Source organism: Seriola aureovittata, chromosome 19 (genome assembly GCF_021018895.1).
Source record: "Seriola aureovittata isolate HTS-2021-v1 ecotype China chromosome 19, ASM2101889v1, whole genome shotgun sequence".
Classification (NCBI taxonomy): Eukaryota; Metazoa; Chordata; class Actinopteri; order Carangiformes; family Carangidae; genus Seriola; species Seriola aureovittata.
The window spans coordinates 3,117,472-3,136,499 of NC_079382.1; the positions used below are offsets into that span (position 1 = coordinate 3,117,472).

Sequence of the window (19,028 nt, forward strand, 5' to 3'; positions counted from 1 at the left end):
TCTTTCAAATTTGACCAATAATCCCAAACCCAAACAGGTTCAGTTTACTACAAAATAAGACTAAACAAAATTGATATAACAAATAATCAATTACCAAACTAGTTGCTGATTATGAATAACTGATTAATCGTTTCAGCTCTAGTGGTGACTATTGACTTAGTTCACAGGAAATTTACTTTTTCTCAAATTTACCAGGGCTTATCTTTCAAATTAAGGCCCGACTGCCTCAGCATTTGAGGTAAATAAAGGTCAGTATTTAAAAATAAACAGTGTTTTGGTATTAAATTGGTCAAATGTAAATATACTGAAAGTTGGTTCATTAGCAGACGCAATCAAAAACACATCTGAAAGGATATTTGTATGATACAAAGACATATCAGTCTATCTCCAGTGGAAATGTTCAAAGCCGGAGTCAGAGACTAACTGGATAATGAGAGGAAGCATTCACTTCTGCTCCATTTACTGATATTTTGCTCTCATTCTCAGTAACTACAAAAGAAGAAAGAGATAGAGGGAGTGAGAGGAAAAATAGAGACTTCAGAAACAGCCAGAAAGGTCACACATGCTTCTGGGTGTGTCTGCGTATGTCTGCGTGTGTCTGCGTTTGTCTGCGCGTGTGTGTGTGTGTGTTATGTGTGCGCGCATGTACAAGAAAGATCAATAACAGGCTGCAGTGGTTTACAGGGGGGGCTGGTTAAACACGGCACCTTGTGATCATGGCTCCGGAGTTGCACACAAACACATAACGTGCACACACATGAATGTGACCTTACCAAGCGTTTTTGAAGGTCCCAACGTGCAGAGAATAGAGAAGAAGCAGCACTCGTAAGAATGCAGTGTGCACACATGCACGCGCACAAACACTTGGGATGAGGCGTTGAATTATGCAGGTCCGCCCACGTATGTCTCTCCCTCCCTCTCCCACCCTCTCTCTCTCTCACTTTGGTGCAAAATGGGGGGGGGGGGGGGGGGGGGGGGGTAGTGACAAACTGGCAGACTGACCAACAGACCTACACAGTCTGTCCACACAGACAGTGTCAACCCACCTGATCAACCAAGCCAAGGCAGGAGGACTGAAAACAATGGACTGATTAAGCAAAACAGACTGACACTGCATTAGCTCAGGATGTCCGCAGGTCCAGAGGAAGTTTCTTTTCTTATTATCTACTGCACATCCAAGGCCTCAACTGTAATTAACTGCCATGTAATGTAGCCTTTAAAGCCCTATTCACATGGGGCCGGTATTATCTGGGGTCCTCTTAAGATTTTAATAACCACAGAGGTCGTCTGTGCGCTCAATCCTGTGTGAATCTGCCACGTCGGTAATCTGCGATGGAAAAAACATTCCACCGCAAATTAGCTCAAATTCAAAGGTCGTCTGATAAGGATAATATTAGTCCCATGTGAATGTACATTTCTGTAAAATGGGTCGTACTATTTTTCTCAGAGGGATTTTTTTTGTTGTGTTTTTCTGTGTTTTTTTTCCCATATTCAGTGAGGTTCAGAGTTATTTAGGCCTCAGTGAAAATAATTAACAAGCTTTGAGAGCATGTTGGGTGCAAATTTTTGAGATTCATTTAGCCTCTCAGCATGGAGACCAATTTAAAGAGGAAGCACATGCAAATCAGTTAGTCCATGAACTTGTGCTCATAACTGTAGATGTTCAAACATAAAAGGTAAAGCAACAGTTCTATAACAACCGGGCAGCCGAAGACCATGTGAAACACGTGAAAGCCCTGGAAAAAGCAACCCTGCGTTGAGTTTGTATTGTCAACTGCTGTTTCCAAGATCAAGATAAAATTGTCACCAAAAAACCCAAATATATCCAACTTGATATCACATAAGGGACAGAAATGCAACAGAATCACACATTTCAAAGCTGGAACTAGTCATATTTTGGCATGTATTGCTTGAGAAATGACTAAAATGATTAACTGATTATCTAAATAATTACTTTTCTGACAATCAACTAATCGTTTCAGCTCTCCAGAAGATTTTGTTCATTCATACAAATCCAATGAGGTCATTTTAGTCCAGTGGGAATCTGGGTTAATCTAAAATTAGCTGTGGAAGTGATAAAAATTGTTTTGCCTCATCGGCCCAGTTGTACAGACCAGACTTATTTTACAGGATTTTAGTAGAAACACTGGTCTTAAATTAAATTTCAGTAACTTTTTTATACAAGTCTAATATCCAGGTGTGATAGCATCATGTGGTAATAGACTATGGTACAAATCGTCTGACACCAATTGGTGTTAGTCCACTTCCACACAGTACTGCCTCCGAAGACAAACAGCTGAGGCTCCCATGAATAGGAGCTGCCAATGTTACCCAACACCGACAAGCTACTGATTGCTGCCATGGCAACCACCTCAGCTGGGTGTCGTGTTGCCATGGCACTGGTAGGCAGGCCATGCCTACTTCTCAGGTGTCAGGTGGACAAACAAAAGAGAGATAGGAGCAAAATATGCTGCTGCAGCAAAACTGGTCCAAGTGTAACAAATACAGAGACAGGAAGTTCATCATATCATCATTCATTCAGTCCAAATTTAACAATTACACCAAGTATCCATCAAAATAAAAGCACACTTCAAATGACAGACATTTCAGTTCTGTCAAACAAGACTGAAAATCCAAGCTACTGCATCTCAGAGACAGAAGAAGGAAAAAGTCTGGCAGACTGCAGTGTCTCTGCTTCCTCCTCCTCCAGCTGCTCATCATTTTCCTCAACAATGACTAGCACCATTATCGCACCCTCACTAGTTCATTCATGTGTTTCTAACCGTATCCTCCATGTGTAGGCACAGTCATAACACACAGGCCCAACATACAACATTTGGGCTTCATTATTACAGAGCTTACAGTCACTGACAATGTTTGGAGAATCAAAGTGAAAAACAAGGGGTCAATATGTCAAAAAACAGACTTAGTTGCAATAAGGTCCAGGAGCAGAAGGTGACGTCTTTGCATTGATAGTTTTGTCTGACCAACAACACAAAAATACTCAGTACTGAAAATGTTTGGCAGATTTGCTTAATAAAGGGCTTAAACTATTAACTGAATATTTAGGATTATCAACCAGCCAATACATTTTCGGTCAATCTACTAATCTGGTCTTGACTTGGACTCTTGGAGGACTAGTCTGGAGCTGAAGGAAATCTAAATAAACAAGAATAACTAACCATTCTGGCAACAGACACAAGTCGCAATGTCAGTATCTCTGGAAACAGTTTAACCAGCTTTGTGCTATAACAGACACATGTAGATGTATGTGTGAGTGTACCAATGCATTGTATAACACATTCGAGATGTTTGCAGGGTCTGAAATTCTTTGGTTTTATCTCATTTTGAGTCAGGAATTCGTAATGATGGCTGAACTCCTAACATTCGCTTAATTGTTTGACCTCCAAACGTGACTTTCATCGATAAATAGCCAGTGCAGAGGCCTTGCATTTCATCCTAACTGGCATTAAAAAGCCTTGAGATGTCATGATGAAATTTGCAGATATCCTGAAACTGATGCAACTGATGCCACAAGAATCCAAATTAGCACATGACATCATCTGGCCTTCACCAAAAAACCGAGTTCAAAGAAGCAGCAGCCATGGTCTGAGCTTAATTTCCACATGTGCGGGATTAAGTGCACCAGGACATTCCAGTAAAAAGTTTCAAATACTTTCCTCTGGTTGGTGAAATTGCCTGGTGTCAACAGTGTTATGTGGTGAATCCTGCCACCGATGGATAATGTAGTGCATTTGCATCAGGCGCTGCCTTCTTAGACAAACAACTGACCTGGAACAGTAGCTTGGACTGCAGCCTCTCCCTTTCTGAACACACACACACACACAAATACACACACACACAAATACACACAGGCCGCACAAAGTAACATCGAGGGAAAGTGACAGACCTGCTAGCCTCAAAGTGCACACATAGCACAAAACACAAACTGAGAAGCAAGTTACAGACAAATACAGTTTGTCGCTTCCTCTTCCCTGCGAGATATCCACCAAAACCCTCAACTCCAAGGTACACACACACACACACACACACACACACACACACACACACACACACACACACCACACACACACACACAGTCTGGGTTCGCATCAGCGATGTCAGCCCCACTCACACATCACCACTGTCCTACTGCACTGCTGTGTGTGTTTGTGGGTGTAAATGTGTCTGCTTCGGTGTCGAAGTCGTTCTTAAGGAATGGGGTGGACAGCTAAGAATAATAAATATGAGCGGGTGGAGCAGTGTGTAGGGAAGTCCCCGGCACACTGAGGTCACCCACACAGTATTATTGTAAAAAAAAAAATTTCTTTGTTCAAATTCCCCACCAGGCCCTTACCAGGCGGGTGGGGCTGAGCTGAGACAGGGCGAGGACGGGGTGCAGCTCAACTGGGGGGGGCTAATAACAAGCAGCAGATGAGAGGAGTGGAATTAGGACAAACACAGGCTCCTCTGATCCAGTCAGTGTGCAACTTAAAGCTGCAGCACCTGCTTCTGTTTGGCTGCTCGTGTCTTGCTGAGCAATGACAAGTGTCTCAAAAATGTGTTGTAGCCGATTTTGCCACCAAAGGATGTTTATGAGGCTCACTGTTGCACTACTGGATCAGCCTGACATTTACCATTGCTCTGTATTTGTACTGCTTTGCTAACTTGGGATCAATATGAGCTGTGCTTTCATTTTACCAGAAGGATTTATCTGATTGTGTATCAGATAACAGTTTATTTTAATAAGCATTTCATTTAGGAAGCTAAACTTAAAAATGTTTATCTACCAGGCTGTAAACATGTTTATTGCTGCTGTCAAATTGAGCATTTTAACATGAAAGTCTATGGAGATTGACTAATTTTTGGAGCCAGCCTCAAGGGGTCATTACTGCAATTTTTGGCACTTAAGTGCTAGCTTAATTTTTCAGCCCCGGAGGTTGCCGCTTGATAACACCATATCTGACATATTATCACATCAAAGTTAATAAAGCAACCATCTTAGCAAGCAGTTGGTTACTTACACATCCAGCAGCAACCTTAGCATTCATTTGGATTCATGTTTCTTGCTACCTGACACTTAAATGGCAAATATCTGCTGTCCTTTTAGCTTTGTTTTGGTCTCCACCAGGAAAATGTGTGCCTAAAATGCTCCATTATGCTCACCAGCTAGTCACTACCTTTGTCTGTCTGGTAGCTGGTGCTGGGCAGCTAGTATTTACTGGCTTTATCAGAGCTTTTTTGGCTGAAAACAGCTTCCTGTCACGGCTAGAAATAAGCCTAACCAAGCTGAATCAAACATTAAATTTAAAACAAAGCATGCCAAGACAACAAACTGCTCCACAGAGCTGAGGAGGACTTCAATGCTGGTTGAAAACTGTACATGATTTGCTACTATGAGCAACCCCCTTCACATTAAACACAATAATTTGATCCACTGTTCATATAAAAACATTGATTAGTGCTGCATTTCTTGCCACACTAATACTTTCACAGATGCATTACACCCCCATCACTGACACTGATCCTTCAGAAGCATCACAGAAACATTTCCTGCTTTGAAAATTAAACTCAGTGGTGTCCTTAAATTTGACAAGCCAGAGGCATAAATTACTGTTAAGGTGGACACGGTTCAGCTCTATCACGCTCCCTTTGCCTAAGAAAGACCAGTTGAGCCATCTGCACATCTGCTGTCTTCAGTTTGTTATGTTGATTCTCTTCACAGACCAACAACATCAAACCAGCAGACATTTCAACAAACAGAGGCGACGCCAAAATTCTGTGGTTCGCGTCTTATGAGTTACAGAATGTCACTTGTGTTTTGTGTTGTTTATCATAGAAGAGTGAGTGTGTGCAAGTGTGTGTGCCTGTGCAAAGGGCTTGTTATGTTGGTTATTAAGTTTAACTAATCCAAAGAAAGAAAAAAAAACCTAAAGCAGCTTCTCCAACACGCCCAATGAATGCAGCCCCATGTTCCCACGCTCCCTTTGACCATTATCAAGACTGTTTTTTTTTTTTTTTTTTTTACTTGTGATTGCAGTTCCACCCTCCTGGTCAATTTATAAAATGCTGACAATACAGGCGCGCTCTGGTCTGATGATAAATAACTCATATGAAGTTTCCTAATCAGATCACTAGAGATGGACTGAAGAAAATAACAATTATTTTCATCATCAATGAATTGATGATTGTTAATTACTTCTGAGACTAATATATTAATAGTTTTGCCTATAAAATGTTTTTTTCAAGCTTATTTCTGCATGAAAATAATAGCTGCTGTAAAATATAAAAATTTTAGGAAGCTCGTTTTGGTCCAGGAGTCTATGAAGTGTTGTAATTTGTTTTCAAAAAGTTTTATTTGTCCAACTTCTATTTCAGTTTGTTTTGTCCTGCTGTTTCCAGAATGTCTTTTTACAAGAGAAGAAGCCCTTTTCTTGTTAAATGCAACTATGTGAACATATAAATGTGCTATATCCAGAAGGATTACAACATTTTCCATGTCTTTGAGGACTGCCATGGCCTGTTCTCAAAACCAAGCATATCTTGGGACTGCACTACATTCAAGTCCACTAAATCTACTGTGAGTAGGAATCTGTCCCTGGGTATCATCTATGATGAATTCTTCCAGTTTTGAGTGTTGCACATGCTGCAGGATGTCTGGAAAGGCGCCCAGGCTTAAATTCTGAAAGTCTGATACGAAAACCCAGCAGTCAGGCAGTCTGCAACACTTTGTTCTATCAAACTTTATCATTTATTTCCTTTATTTAACCAGGTAAAAGTCTCAATGAGATCTTTTTCAAGAGAGGCCTGGCCAACAGGGCAACAGAAAGTAATTGTTACAACATTAACATTCACAAACAACAGACAAAAACACTGTCAAAAATATACACAATATCCAGCTAAGACAGAATAAAAATACATAAATATCTAGTTAAGATGTAATAAAAGTGTAATCAATGTAGTCCAATCAAGATGCACAAGCAAGCAAAATTCTCAAAAAGATCTGAAATGAAGTGAGAACAATACAAAAAACGTCAACCCCAAACTCTGTCCTCACTAACTGGATCTGACATCTGTAAAACATCACAAAACCGCAGAGCATATTGGTTTTGATTTCTGCACATGTATGGACACAGGTGAAGAGGAAACAGGTCCAGATCAGACATCAAGAACTATTAAGAAAATGGATCCAGAAATGTCAGATATATTTTTTTCAACCACTCAGTTAAATATTGTGGCCACAGCTCCACTGCCACCTCTCTCTGACCTCATGTAAAGAGCCAACATGTGGCAAACAATGGGTTTTACTCCCAGTGATTTACACAGAACGTTCCTCCTTGTTGGCCATGACTTAGACATTGATCTGCTGCAAAGCACCATGGGAGCTGGTAGCGAGTGGTGCTAAACACTCATAGTCATCGGTCCCTGATTGCTGTCTGATCCTGCGAGGTCAATGGGGGGGTTTACCTCCCGAGTGATTGGCCCACGGGGAGGCGAGTGGCTTGTGACTGACAGGTGGGAGAGCATATCAGCTGGCTGAGAGGGCAACACAAACCAATGGAGGCCGCAGGAGGAGGGAAAAATAGGTGGGGGGTGGGAAGGTGGGGGAAGCCAGGGAGGAGGTGAGCCGGGCCTCTGAGGGGATTAACACGGTCTGACAGGCCGGCTGCGACAAACACACACACACACACACACACTCACACACACACACACACACACACACACACACACACACACACAGCTTTGAGGGCGGGCTGCTCTGCTGAGCACACACAATACACTGCTTGTTTTAGAACAAGAGGAAAGAGAGAAAAGATGGATGAGAGGCCAAATCACAGAGAAGGAATGCAAGTTTGACAGAGGAAGAGAGACAGTGAAGAGAGTGAGATTATCAACCACAGGTGCTTCCCAACTACAGCGCCTCCATGGAGAGAGAAACCCCCGCTGTGGCCTTAATGTGAATTCCATGACTTTCCCAAATGTCCTCCTTTTTTTCTGGTTTATTAGGAGTGAAAAGTCTGGACTACACCCATCTTTCATTGAAATCTCTCTGCTGCAGTAATTGTTTGAAAGTAGCTGAAAAAAACACTCACTACATTGAAAAACACATTTCAGTTTTGTGAAAATTCCCTGACATTCCCCGATTTTCGAGAATCTCTCGAGTTACCTGACCTTCTGTGTCTGCTCTAAACTCCATTTGCATTCCAGGAATTCCAGGACCGGCAGGAACCCTTAAAACTATGACATATTACCCAATTGGATCCACACACACACACACAGAGAAACCCTGCTGATGTGTTATTCTGGGCTGCTTAGGGAGGCTTCTTTAAGGAGCGTTTTACATATATTGATCAGATTTCAGTTCATCTACGAAAATTAACTGCCTCCAAAGCAGAGCAGGGTTTCTGCAAGACTGAGCGACTTTAATTTAAGGCTTAAAGAAGCTATAAATTACAGTAAGAATCAATTATTTGATACATTTCCCAGCGTAAACAAATGTGTAAATAAGAATCTGTGGAATGCAAGTCTGTGTAACTGGTAGCACTTGTCACTGTAAACTCTGCACCTCAACATTTTAAACATTTTATTGTGTTTTAAAGACTTAAACTGAGATCATTTCACTGGAAGACATTTTTAAGGTTTTTCTGGAGTCTATGAATTTGTGTTTTGGATATACTTCAGTTCTTCAGTTTTGCATCAGTTGGCGTCTAAATCCTCTGTTATTGTTTTCTCCATTCTCTTCATCTAAATAGAAAGTCACTATGGTAGCTAATGTTGGGCTTGATGGCACATGCTGAAAAATGAAAACTACCTGTAATTACTTGTGTTCGTGAGCGCTCCCAAAACCTACATGCAAAGACTTAAAGATAATTTACAAGTGCTGTAACTATGAATCATTTTTCATTCATTCTTTACACACAAACAACAACTGATAAAGTAAAATGATGGTGAATTCTCATAAGATATCAACATATTTTGTCCACCACCAGCCTCCATTCTGCAATAACTACATAAGATTTCTCACATCTACAATAACATGTACTGATATTTACTCATCGTAAATCTAGACTGGTCTGGTCTGCTCCTGGTCGCTGTAAAACCTCATTCGCCCTACATGAGGCTGAAATGGACTTCCAAACATGCAGGAAATAAACAGTGGTGATAAATACCCTAGCTGTCCAGCGTAACCCCATCCTTCTATTTAACAGGCAGCAGCCAATAGAGCAAGGCCAACTGCATCAATTACAGCTGATACAGTGGCCAATGTGACTGGACAAAGATTAGATTCTGCCATAGTACAAAAAGAATGTAGAGAAAATTAGATCTGACTGTTGTTTTCTTCAGGACCACAACAGCAACAGCTTTCATGACTTGCATTTTTTTAACCATACTAGGGTTGCAGCTAATGATTATCTCTTTATCAATGATTTTAGATATTTTTGATTATTTTCTTGATTAACCAATTCTTTGTTATGTCTCTAACATGTCAGAAAATAGTGAAAAGGCCCTGAACAATGTCCTAGGGCCTAGGGATATTCAATTTAAAGTATACACTTCTCACAAGGGAGAAGCTGCAAACAGAGGATGTTTGGCATTTGGGTTAAAAATGACCTAAACAATTAATTCAAACTGCAATATCAGCCATTATAATTGCAATGAAAGCTATAAAATGTACCAAGTGAAATGTTAAAAGGCATTAGTGGCACATCTGTGATATAAATGCAATTTAAATTAAACTAATTGACTAAAATGCACGTAAACAGTTACGGTGTAGTTGTGGGTTCGCAAATTATCCGAGATGTCTGAACAAAGGAATAGGTAACAGCATCGCGTGCTGTCAAACCGGAGGAAACTGTCAGAATAAAGTGCATCGCAGCTCTGAGTGAATATGACATCTTACAAGAAGGGAAATACAATCTACTTAATGTTTAAACCACAGTGAGAAACACAGAGGGATTTTTTTCATAGGACTGAATTCAAATAGGAGTGAGCAACGGTTGATGGAAATGAGCTGCAAGGTTACCAATCCAATCATGTCCATCCATCTGTTTATGTGTATGTGTCATAGAGATGGCTCATAACTCAGCTGGACAGGCTATGAGTCTTGAGGTTGTGAACTTTTGCCCTGCTTCTTAATGAACCGCTGTGGAGCGATTACTCTCACACATGCGCACATGGACAAACCCACTGTTTGGCCATGAAATGTGACATGCAACACATTTACAGCTTCGCCTGGTGGGGGCTGATAGGCAGACATTCGGCAGATGAGTACAGCAACAGGACGACATAGGTGGACGTGGACTGTCAGACACATACAGTGCTCAAATGATCTCAGAGTGTTAGGAGGAGGCTGGATCTTCAGCGTAGAAGACTGCACTGTACTGATTCTTAATTAGAAAAGAAAAGCAGTGCAATAATACACAAGCTGTTTCCACATAAGAATAATATAAATATAAAAGCCAGAAATCTTGAATGAAGCTGGAAAAAGTCACATCACTGCTCCTGATATGAGCTTCATACCTGCAATTTGTATGTTGACATTCATCCACAGAGCCAAAGGCCCCATGCTCCTTTTCCATTAACATCCTACCAACTAGTTATATATGCATCCTTTCTAGCTACTGTTATGAGTCAGTCCAGGAACTCTGCACCACACCACTTTGTCTGAAAACAAACTCTACCAGTAAATCAGGATGCGTAAAAGAAAAAACAAAGCAGCGCAAGCACAGTAATGTCAGTGATTGTAGTCTCCACAAAGCAACATTTTTCGTTTGTTCACGGTAGACCCCATCTACACTAAGTCACCAATAGAACCTCAGGAGGTGGCTTGAGATGCATCTGTCTCTCCAAGGCACACGCATAAGCTTCATTCCATCTAAGCAGAGCTTCATCAGGAACCATTCTGTGGAAACAGCCACTCTCTGGATCTGTTGTGTGATAACAGCAGCTGAAGTGATGCTGAAATTACACTGAAATCACACTGATCTTTCTCCCTGTCTCATTAAAGCGATGGAATAAAGCAGCTCTGGTGATTTCAGAAGGTGCATTGAGCTGTTGCAGCATTTATCTGACTTGTGAATGATCTATAGAGATGTGGGTAAGTCTTTTCCATAAATCTAAGTCATTCATGTGTTGCTGTTAGTCTATGGATAGATGTTAGCTGGCTCGCTAAACTGTTATTGTTGTGACTAAAGTTCTTCTTCATCTGGCATTCTTGGCAGCTATCAAAGAACTTCAGGTGCATCATCACCACATCCCTAGATATAATTAGGGTTGGGAAAACCAAAAGGTGCAGATGTATTAACGTGGCTAATTATAAATGAAAGTGTATTAAATTGCATGAGGTATTTATCTGGATATCACTAGTCACTAGAAATGACAAGTGTAAACAGGCCTTAGCATCAGTGGGATCCTCCACACACCTACAGAACTATTACAATAAATTATATTCATTTGGTTTGGACACTTTTGTCCCGAATAACTCACGATAAGTATAATAACCAATAACCATGTAGGAGGAAGAGGTATATATCATCCAAAAATGACTAGAGGCATGTTCAGTGCTACAAAAAGGAAGTACTGGCAAGAATTAATGGGATGGGTTAGAGATTTATCACATCTGGAAAATACAACACCTGGACAAAGACGCATGATTTAGCCTTTGGCTGACACAGTCGACCCACTCACAACCGAGCAGATTACTGAGTCCTGTTCACTTCAGGTCCAGAGTCAAATCACAACAAAGCTTACGTCCAACTAACTGATGATCTGTATCAAGAATACCTTCAATCGCAGCTATAATTATTCATTTTAAAGTATATGAGTATAGTGTGTGTGTGTGTGTGTGTGTGTGTGTGTGTGTGTGTGCGCATACGAGGCCTCTTTGCTGAGCTCCTGTAGTCACTGCTCATCACAGCTACAGCGTTACCATGGTGACACAGCTAGCTAGTTGCCATATGACATGATGAGGAAGAGACAGAAGCGGGGGTGGTGGGGTGGGGGGTATGGCCGATGAACACACACAGAGGGACAATGCAAACAGATAAATGCAGTGAGCTGTCAGCTAGTGTCTGTGTGTGTGTCTGGGTGTCTGTGTGTCTTGGTATTGTAGTTGTGGCTGAGGCAAGCAGATCTGTTAACCAGGCCTCCACTTTGCTGCTGCCAAACACGCTGCTACTATGACCAGCTGCATCAAACAGGTACACACCAGGCCAGACGACAATCTTTCTCTCTCTGTAGTGACACTGTTTTTTCTTTGTTGCACACAATTTCTTTTTGACCTCACATGGTGGTCTAAGAGAGACACTGAACATCACTTTACTGCACAATAAGGTCCAGCTTGGTTCTCAACATGTTCAGTGATCATTGCACGCCTGTGAACAGGCACAGAGGAGGATAAGTGATAAATCAAAGAAGGAGTGGACGATAACACGATATATTCCTGAGCTGCAATGATTACTCAATGAAATGATTAGTTGATCTCAACATTAGCTTTAATGATTTTAAGCAAAAGCAAACATTCACTGGTTAAGGTGAAGTTGCTTTTCTTTGTCATAAATTACAGAAAACTGAATCTCCTTTGGATAGTGGGTCAAACAAAACCCCACTCCATGCTATGGGAAATTTTTCTTCTCTTTCTTTCTTTTTATTTATTGATTAATCTAAAGAAATCCTGAGCAGATTCATCGCTCATGAAAAAAAAGCATTAGTTGCAGCCATAACATATATCATGTGATAGTATAAATTAGAGCTGAAACTAGAACTGAATCTGAAATTAGAAAATATGAAATAAATAAAAAGTTTTTTTTTTTGGGCTTTGTGATGTTGGTCAGACCAAACATTTGAAAGCATCGCCTTGTCTTCTTGGCACTAGGCATTTTATAGACCAAACAATCAGTTAATCAATGAAAATTACTGTTAGATAATTTGCTAATGAATATTTATTAACTACAGCTGTAATATAAGTTTGTCTACTGTCAAAGATTTTTTCCCACACTGTTTATACAGAGGAACGGCATTTCAAATGGCTGAGCTGGTTTGCTCTGTATCAGTACAGGCTTTTATATAATTGCGTTACATCAATGTGATAACGTATATTGATCTGTCTGGTATTTAATTTGCTGGATCAGCCAAAAACAGAAATTATTGCCAGGCTCTTTTCTCCACATAGAGTTTCTCAATAGGTTTAACAAAAAGGATCATGCCCTCAGCTGGATACAGAATAAGATTTCTATAAGTCTATCTAGGTGATACACCCAGTAACATCTCCCAATAAAAGATGGACAATGTCAAGAAATCAAAACAAGACAAAAATATGAGAAATGATATCAATAAATAGCTAAAGACACCGACAGAAGAACTGGCGTCACTGGTGAAAGGATAAGCCCTACAATCTGGAAATGGCTGGTAAAATAAGAGAAAGATCTGATCACGCATCACTCTAAAAAAAAAACTAAAAAAAACAACACAATCATTCCACCTAGACCACAGGAAACCCACTATCTCCACACACCACACACTTCCTGTCCAGTTTCCTGCTTCCTGTGCAGGAGGGAAAAGGAGGGAGCGGTCGCTGATGTCACGGCGAGTCTGCTTAAATGCTGTGTTCACATCCCATGGGAAAGAAGGTGGATATGAGCTTCCTGCTAGTAAATACCTTTCACCTCAGACTCAGATTTTAATTACTATGAGAAAATATGCTTACATTGAATTAAGATATTTTGTGACAAAAGGTAATCGCTTTTTAGTTTCAGCTTATTCTGACTAGAATGAAAAGGAACCTCTAACGTGAAATTTTACTGTGTGAAGACTATGTTTCATCTGTTGTCCACCATCTTACTGTTTTTTTCCCCCCACATGGAGCAAAAGCAACAATTTGATTTCTGCTGCACAAGTGAGCAGTGAAAGTTTTGAAACTCAGCAGTGAGGAAACTACTGACCAGATGTATGGTCACTCTTAACCTGCAGCCTTTAGTGTCCTGCAATTGTTAAAAACCAGCTCTGTTTGTCAGTTTTTCCTCTTCTATAACCATGTGCTACTATGAGGATGGGATGATGGGAATGTCACAGGGTGTTTCAACGCACCGCCATCCCATGCAGCAATGCTATACACACTGCAGCTGAGGAATATATTGTGAGCCATACCAAGACAGTTTTCCTACATCCTTTCAAAGCAGCATTCTTGAATTTTCCTTAAATTCAGACTTTCAAGTGTACAAATTGTCCGTTAAGCAATTGGCAAAGGTGTATAAGATCCTCCACCCCCACATCCATTAATGCTGTTTGTGCAGCAAAGTCTTTTGCAGGGGGGAGTTACACTTCACCCTCAACATGACTTGTGTCATTCTGTCGCAGCAGATTGCAATTACAAGCAAAGCTAGTGGGGCTTTCAGAGTTATTACTATGTCATGAGCTGGTTTCAGGAAGAAAAATTTAAGGCATTTTGTGAGCAGGCCTAAGCATACGCATTCAAGATCATTTCAACACTCGAAACACCAAACCAAAAAGTAACAAAAAAAATATATGTTACACTTCCAGCTCTTCTGCAGCTTTAAAGCTCTAGAAAGTCTATTTAAAACATTTATTTCTTTTAAAAGTTAAATTCAGATCTAATACTTTTTCTGTCTGTTTAAGCTCCTGCAGACACCCCGCTATGGGATCCTCTAAGTCAGTAATCTATGGCCTAACATGCAGTCAAGCCTCAGTGTGAATGTAAGAAGTCAGCAGCCTATAGAGATTTTGAGAGGTCAGTGTCTGGTGGGGTTGATACAGTGGTGCAGAAGGTCTTGTTCCAGACACGATCAATCGAGAAAAATGAACGAACAAAAAAAAAAAAGCTACAGTTCCAGTTTTAAACCTCAGGCCTCTCTTGAGTGGGTCAGAAAAAAAGAAGAAACTTCCTTAGGTCAGCACTCAGGAGTAGTGGAGGAGCTTTAAAACTTACCTGCATCACGCAAATAAAAAAAAGGTACCGTTCGACAAATTTGACTTTGCCTTGCCTCGAGTCGAAGCCTGATAATAAGATACAACCTGTTTTACATGATTCAGCAATCATCTGAGGACAAACACACTTCTACAGGAACTAACATCATCATTTAACCAGAGCTTCAAACGGCCCCTGCTGGGGAAAATGTCAACACAGTAAACATCAGACCTGCCGGATTAACAACATTACATGTAATTACTGGCTTAAATAGTGCTACCTGCTAATTACAAGACTGTCACAGCCACTTCCTACAGCCTAATTGTGTTGCTGAATACATACTGCCTGAGTGCACGGTGACTAAATGCTGAGGGTACATTTGTAAAGTGATACGCATCATCTACTCTCAATCATTTATCTCGCACCGTCTCTCGCGTTGTATACAAGGTCTGCTTGTCCTGAACAATGTGTGTCAGTGTGTACAGTTAATGTTTTAGATATGTGAATCCAGCACATTTGTTTATGGCTTGTTTAGCTTCACGCCATGTACCAGAGCTTGTAAACAGAAGCCCTACATGTGTATTAAGCTATGATTCATTAATTGGAACTAGTTCCAAATTCATATATAATAAAAAATAAAAACAAGATTTCCTTTTTTAAAAAAAAACAATTCTGCACATCAGTTTCTGAAACTTGGCTTTGGATCTACTGTGTTTGTTTATATGTCACAAGTTATATTTAGGACAATTTTGACAACAACTTTTCCCTCATGCACAGCTTTCCAAGCACAAAGAACTGCTGGGTGTCAGTTGTCAACATTCAAACTCTTATGCATATAAAACCATGTGTTTTGGTGAGGATTTCTGCAGATGCTGTGCGTCTCTCATCTGACAGGACTGAAAACACCCATTCCTTGGTGACGTGTAGCAGTTATTTAATGCCACCTTACTGTGAATGGCGATGGTCTGATCCGGATTAAACCAGAGGCTACATTCAAGTATACAAGAATTAAAACACAGAAGGCATCAATAAGCTACCCAAAATGCATCTCAACTGTGCTGCCACCCACCACCAAAATCTCACCAACATGTCTACTCATTATACACTCATGTTCAGTTTTAATTGGGCAGGTTGAACCTAGAGCATTAATACAAAACTGATGCAAAGTAAACTTTCCCACAGTCTTTTTTATCCAAGTAAAACAAACTGTTGGTGTGACTGCATCCAAATTCAATCCACTGTGCCGCATCTTTCAAGCCCAGTGTTTATTGAATTCTGCAAAAATAAGCTCCAGATCTCTGCCTGCTGCGAGTCCCCACGTGACACGAGTACCTGTTATGTTATAATGAGCCCCACATTAAGCTCACAGCAGGACTTATTCAGTTTGGGTTGCAAGATTAAAAAGTTTGAGAACCTTTGCTCCAGACTAATCAGCCATCCATGGCTAATCTCATCACACGAATGATCTCACCGCTCTCTGTGGCAGTTTGGTCTGAAATTAAACATGTTTCAATTATCAAATATGATGATTCTGTGTGGTAAAAGAAATCTAAAAAATAAGCGTCAATCATAGATCATACTGTAGAGTTTAATCTCAAGCGCAGTATATATCATACATAGCCATACTCAGGAGCAGTCTAGACAGTGTGAAGGACACTTGTGCAGCCTGGGGGCTCTACCAGCTGACATATGGGGAGGGTGTGGCGTGGCAAGGAAGGCCATGCATCTGCTTACATTTAATCATGTTCGACTGGACTAAAGTCTGAACCGTCTTCAGCAGCGACGCTGTGGCATTGCTCCTTGTACAGTTAGAGAACTACAGCCTAGAGAACTTCTGGACTGGGTTAATCATTTCTCACCGAATCGAGAGGTTGTGTGTGCACTTCACAACACCGGCCAACGGCTTCAATCCTGATGAATTAAATCGGCTCAGGAAGAGGAGAGGGGACCCCTGTGAGCCCCCTTTACACCCTTATCCAAGGAGAGGTGGGGGCTACCCGCCTAAAAACACTGCAGCTGACACAATCACAGTCATAGCTATAAATCAAAACTACTTAGCCATGAGATGCCCCAGTTAAGGGAAGACGGTTAGATGGATATTGACTAACTTGTTAAGCACTAAAACATGACCAAGCCCTTGCTGTTTTCTGGTGGCTATAGCTATGTGAAGCCTGCAGAGAGGACCGTCTTATCCCCTCATGTTATTAGTAAACAACCACAACCTGAGTCCAGGCTGGCGATTTAATTACACCACTGCTCCACAATATGTTGCAGGGTCAAATTATTGCTGGTCAAACAAGCAGCAACCCATGCAGCTAGCTAGTGTAAGGACAATGAGGGACGACACGACATGGTCAGTACATTGCACTGGGAGATTGTGTTGTGGCGTTGTGAGCCAGTAGCATCCTCACTTCGTGTGCCCTACCTGATGTAAGCATTCACACCCAGCTTGTTGCTAATACTTTAAGCTTTTATCTATTTGCCCTGCGTATCAAACAACCTCACCGTGTTGCTGGGTTTGTCAGCCATTGCAGGCACTGCTGCAAGCTCGCTACACGACCAATACACACAGCTAACACTGACATAGCTGGATATATTACAACTTTGGTTTCTTTTTTTAATAGCTATGGGGTGTGTTATATGGGAATGCCCCTCATTAGCTTTGCCAGCTTTTTCTATTTAACACAATGTTCATGTTTGCTCTACAGGTAAATGTGCTTGCTAACTAGCTAGCCCCGATACGTGCCGTTCCCTCTTGTACTGGAGATAACAACACGCCAAACTCCGTTCAAAATCTGGCAATTCAGTGTCGCCTCTCTTATCGCACACATACACATTTCTCAAAATAAACCGCACGATATTCAATAAGATCAGCAGTGTCCACTTCGTCTTCGGCGTATTTATTATTCAAAAAGTGTCTGTAAAGTGTCAACTTTGAGAATTATTCATGCCACTTGCCAAATACACAGTTGTGGGCGGTAGCTAGTAGCTAGCCACATTATTCTTTTGAAAATATAGATTTCATGTAAACGTGGTGCTGATCATTAGGCGAATAATTAACTTAGTTGGTAAGTGGTCATGAACGCCAAAAGATTTATTTAATAGTTAAAGGCCTCATCTTGTGTAATGTTTGTATACTACGACATAGTATATCGGCAGATTTTTCAATGGAGTTTGGCATTCATTCTCTCCATGCACGTACCGGGACTTACCACCGAGTCAACCGAGTAAACCACGCTGCCCACAACAGCTTGGCTTTTCTCGGATTTCCGACCCAAGCGTCAGTCAGCGGTAGCTTTACGGTCTCCCATTCACCCAGGAGAGGGCCTGCGGGTCCGCGGCCTCTCCTGCCACTCCGGGCTGGTCTCCTACCTCTGTGGGCCGGCTGATCTCGAACAGGTCGAGCCGGTTGGCGTTCCAGTGGTTGATGATGTCGGCCAGTTTCCTCCTCTCCTCCTCCCTGCTCCCCGACATGGTGGACAGCGTTTCTGACCCTGTCCGTCCGTCCGTACTGTTGAATAAAACTTCCCGTAACGTTAGTCCACAGGGGAAGACAACACCGCCACGGACACCAAAGGTTCAGGTCTGCTGTTCTATCGCCAGGACTTCGTGTGGTCCGTCTCTCTGCTCACCGACCGACCTGCTGTCTGATCTGTTCTGCTTCGCGTTCGCGGTGCGGCTCCGCGCGATCCCGATCCACTCTGGATGTGAGTCTGTGAACGCGCAAAACTGTTAACTGTTTGGGGTCCAATAACGTGATGGATGGCGCTGCTTCACTAAAAGCACTTTGGTACATAGGGTTAACAATAAATACTTGTGGTAGTAAGAGGGATTACGTCACTGTGTGGTAATTATGGCCCTTTTTATTTAAGCTTGCAGCTGATTTATTTTTATTACTAATTTATTTAAAGATTATTAATGTTCAGTAAACCAATTAATTTAATTCCAAGAAATTTCCCACAACTTGTTCATTTGTTTATTTATTTTATTACTTTGTTTACACATAATATACCGTATTATAGAAGGAAGGATATGTACACAAAGATATTTACATACTGTATATGCAAACACACATTTACCTACATATACTCAGATATACAAAGCT

At 41.2% G+C, this 19,028-nt stretch overlaps 1 protein-coding gene across 18 annotated transcripts in view; it reads right to left on the minus strand.

Annotated features, from left to right (window-relative positions):
• Positions 1 to 18,583, minus strand: part of afdna (afadin, adherens junction formation factor a) — a 102,317-nt gene extending 83,734 nt beyond the window's left edge. For all 18 annotated transcript variants that reach the window (XM_056363501.1, XM_056363512.1, XM_056363513.1 and 15 more), the window contains exon 1: positions 18,296 to 18,583. In XM_056363501.1, coding sequence (XP_056219476.1) covers positions 18,296 to 18,397 — 102 coding nt within the window. In that variant the 5' untranslated portion in view covers positions 18,398 to 18,583. The remainder of the gene's footprint in view (positions 1 to 18,295) is intronic.
• Positions 18,584 to 19,028: the final 445 nt, after the last annotated feature.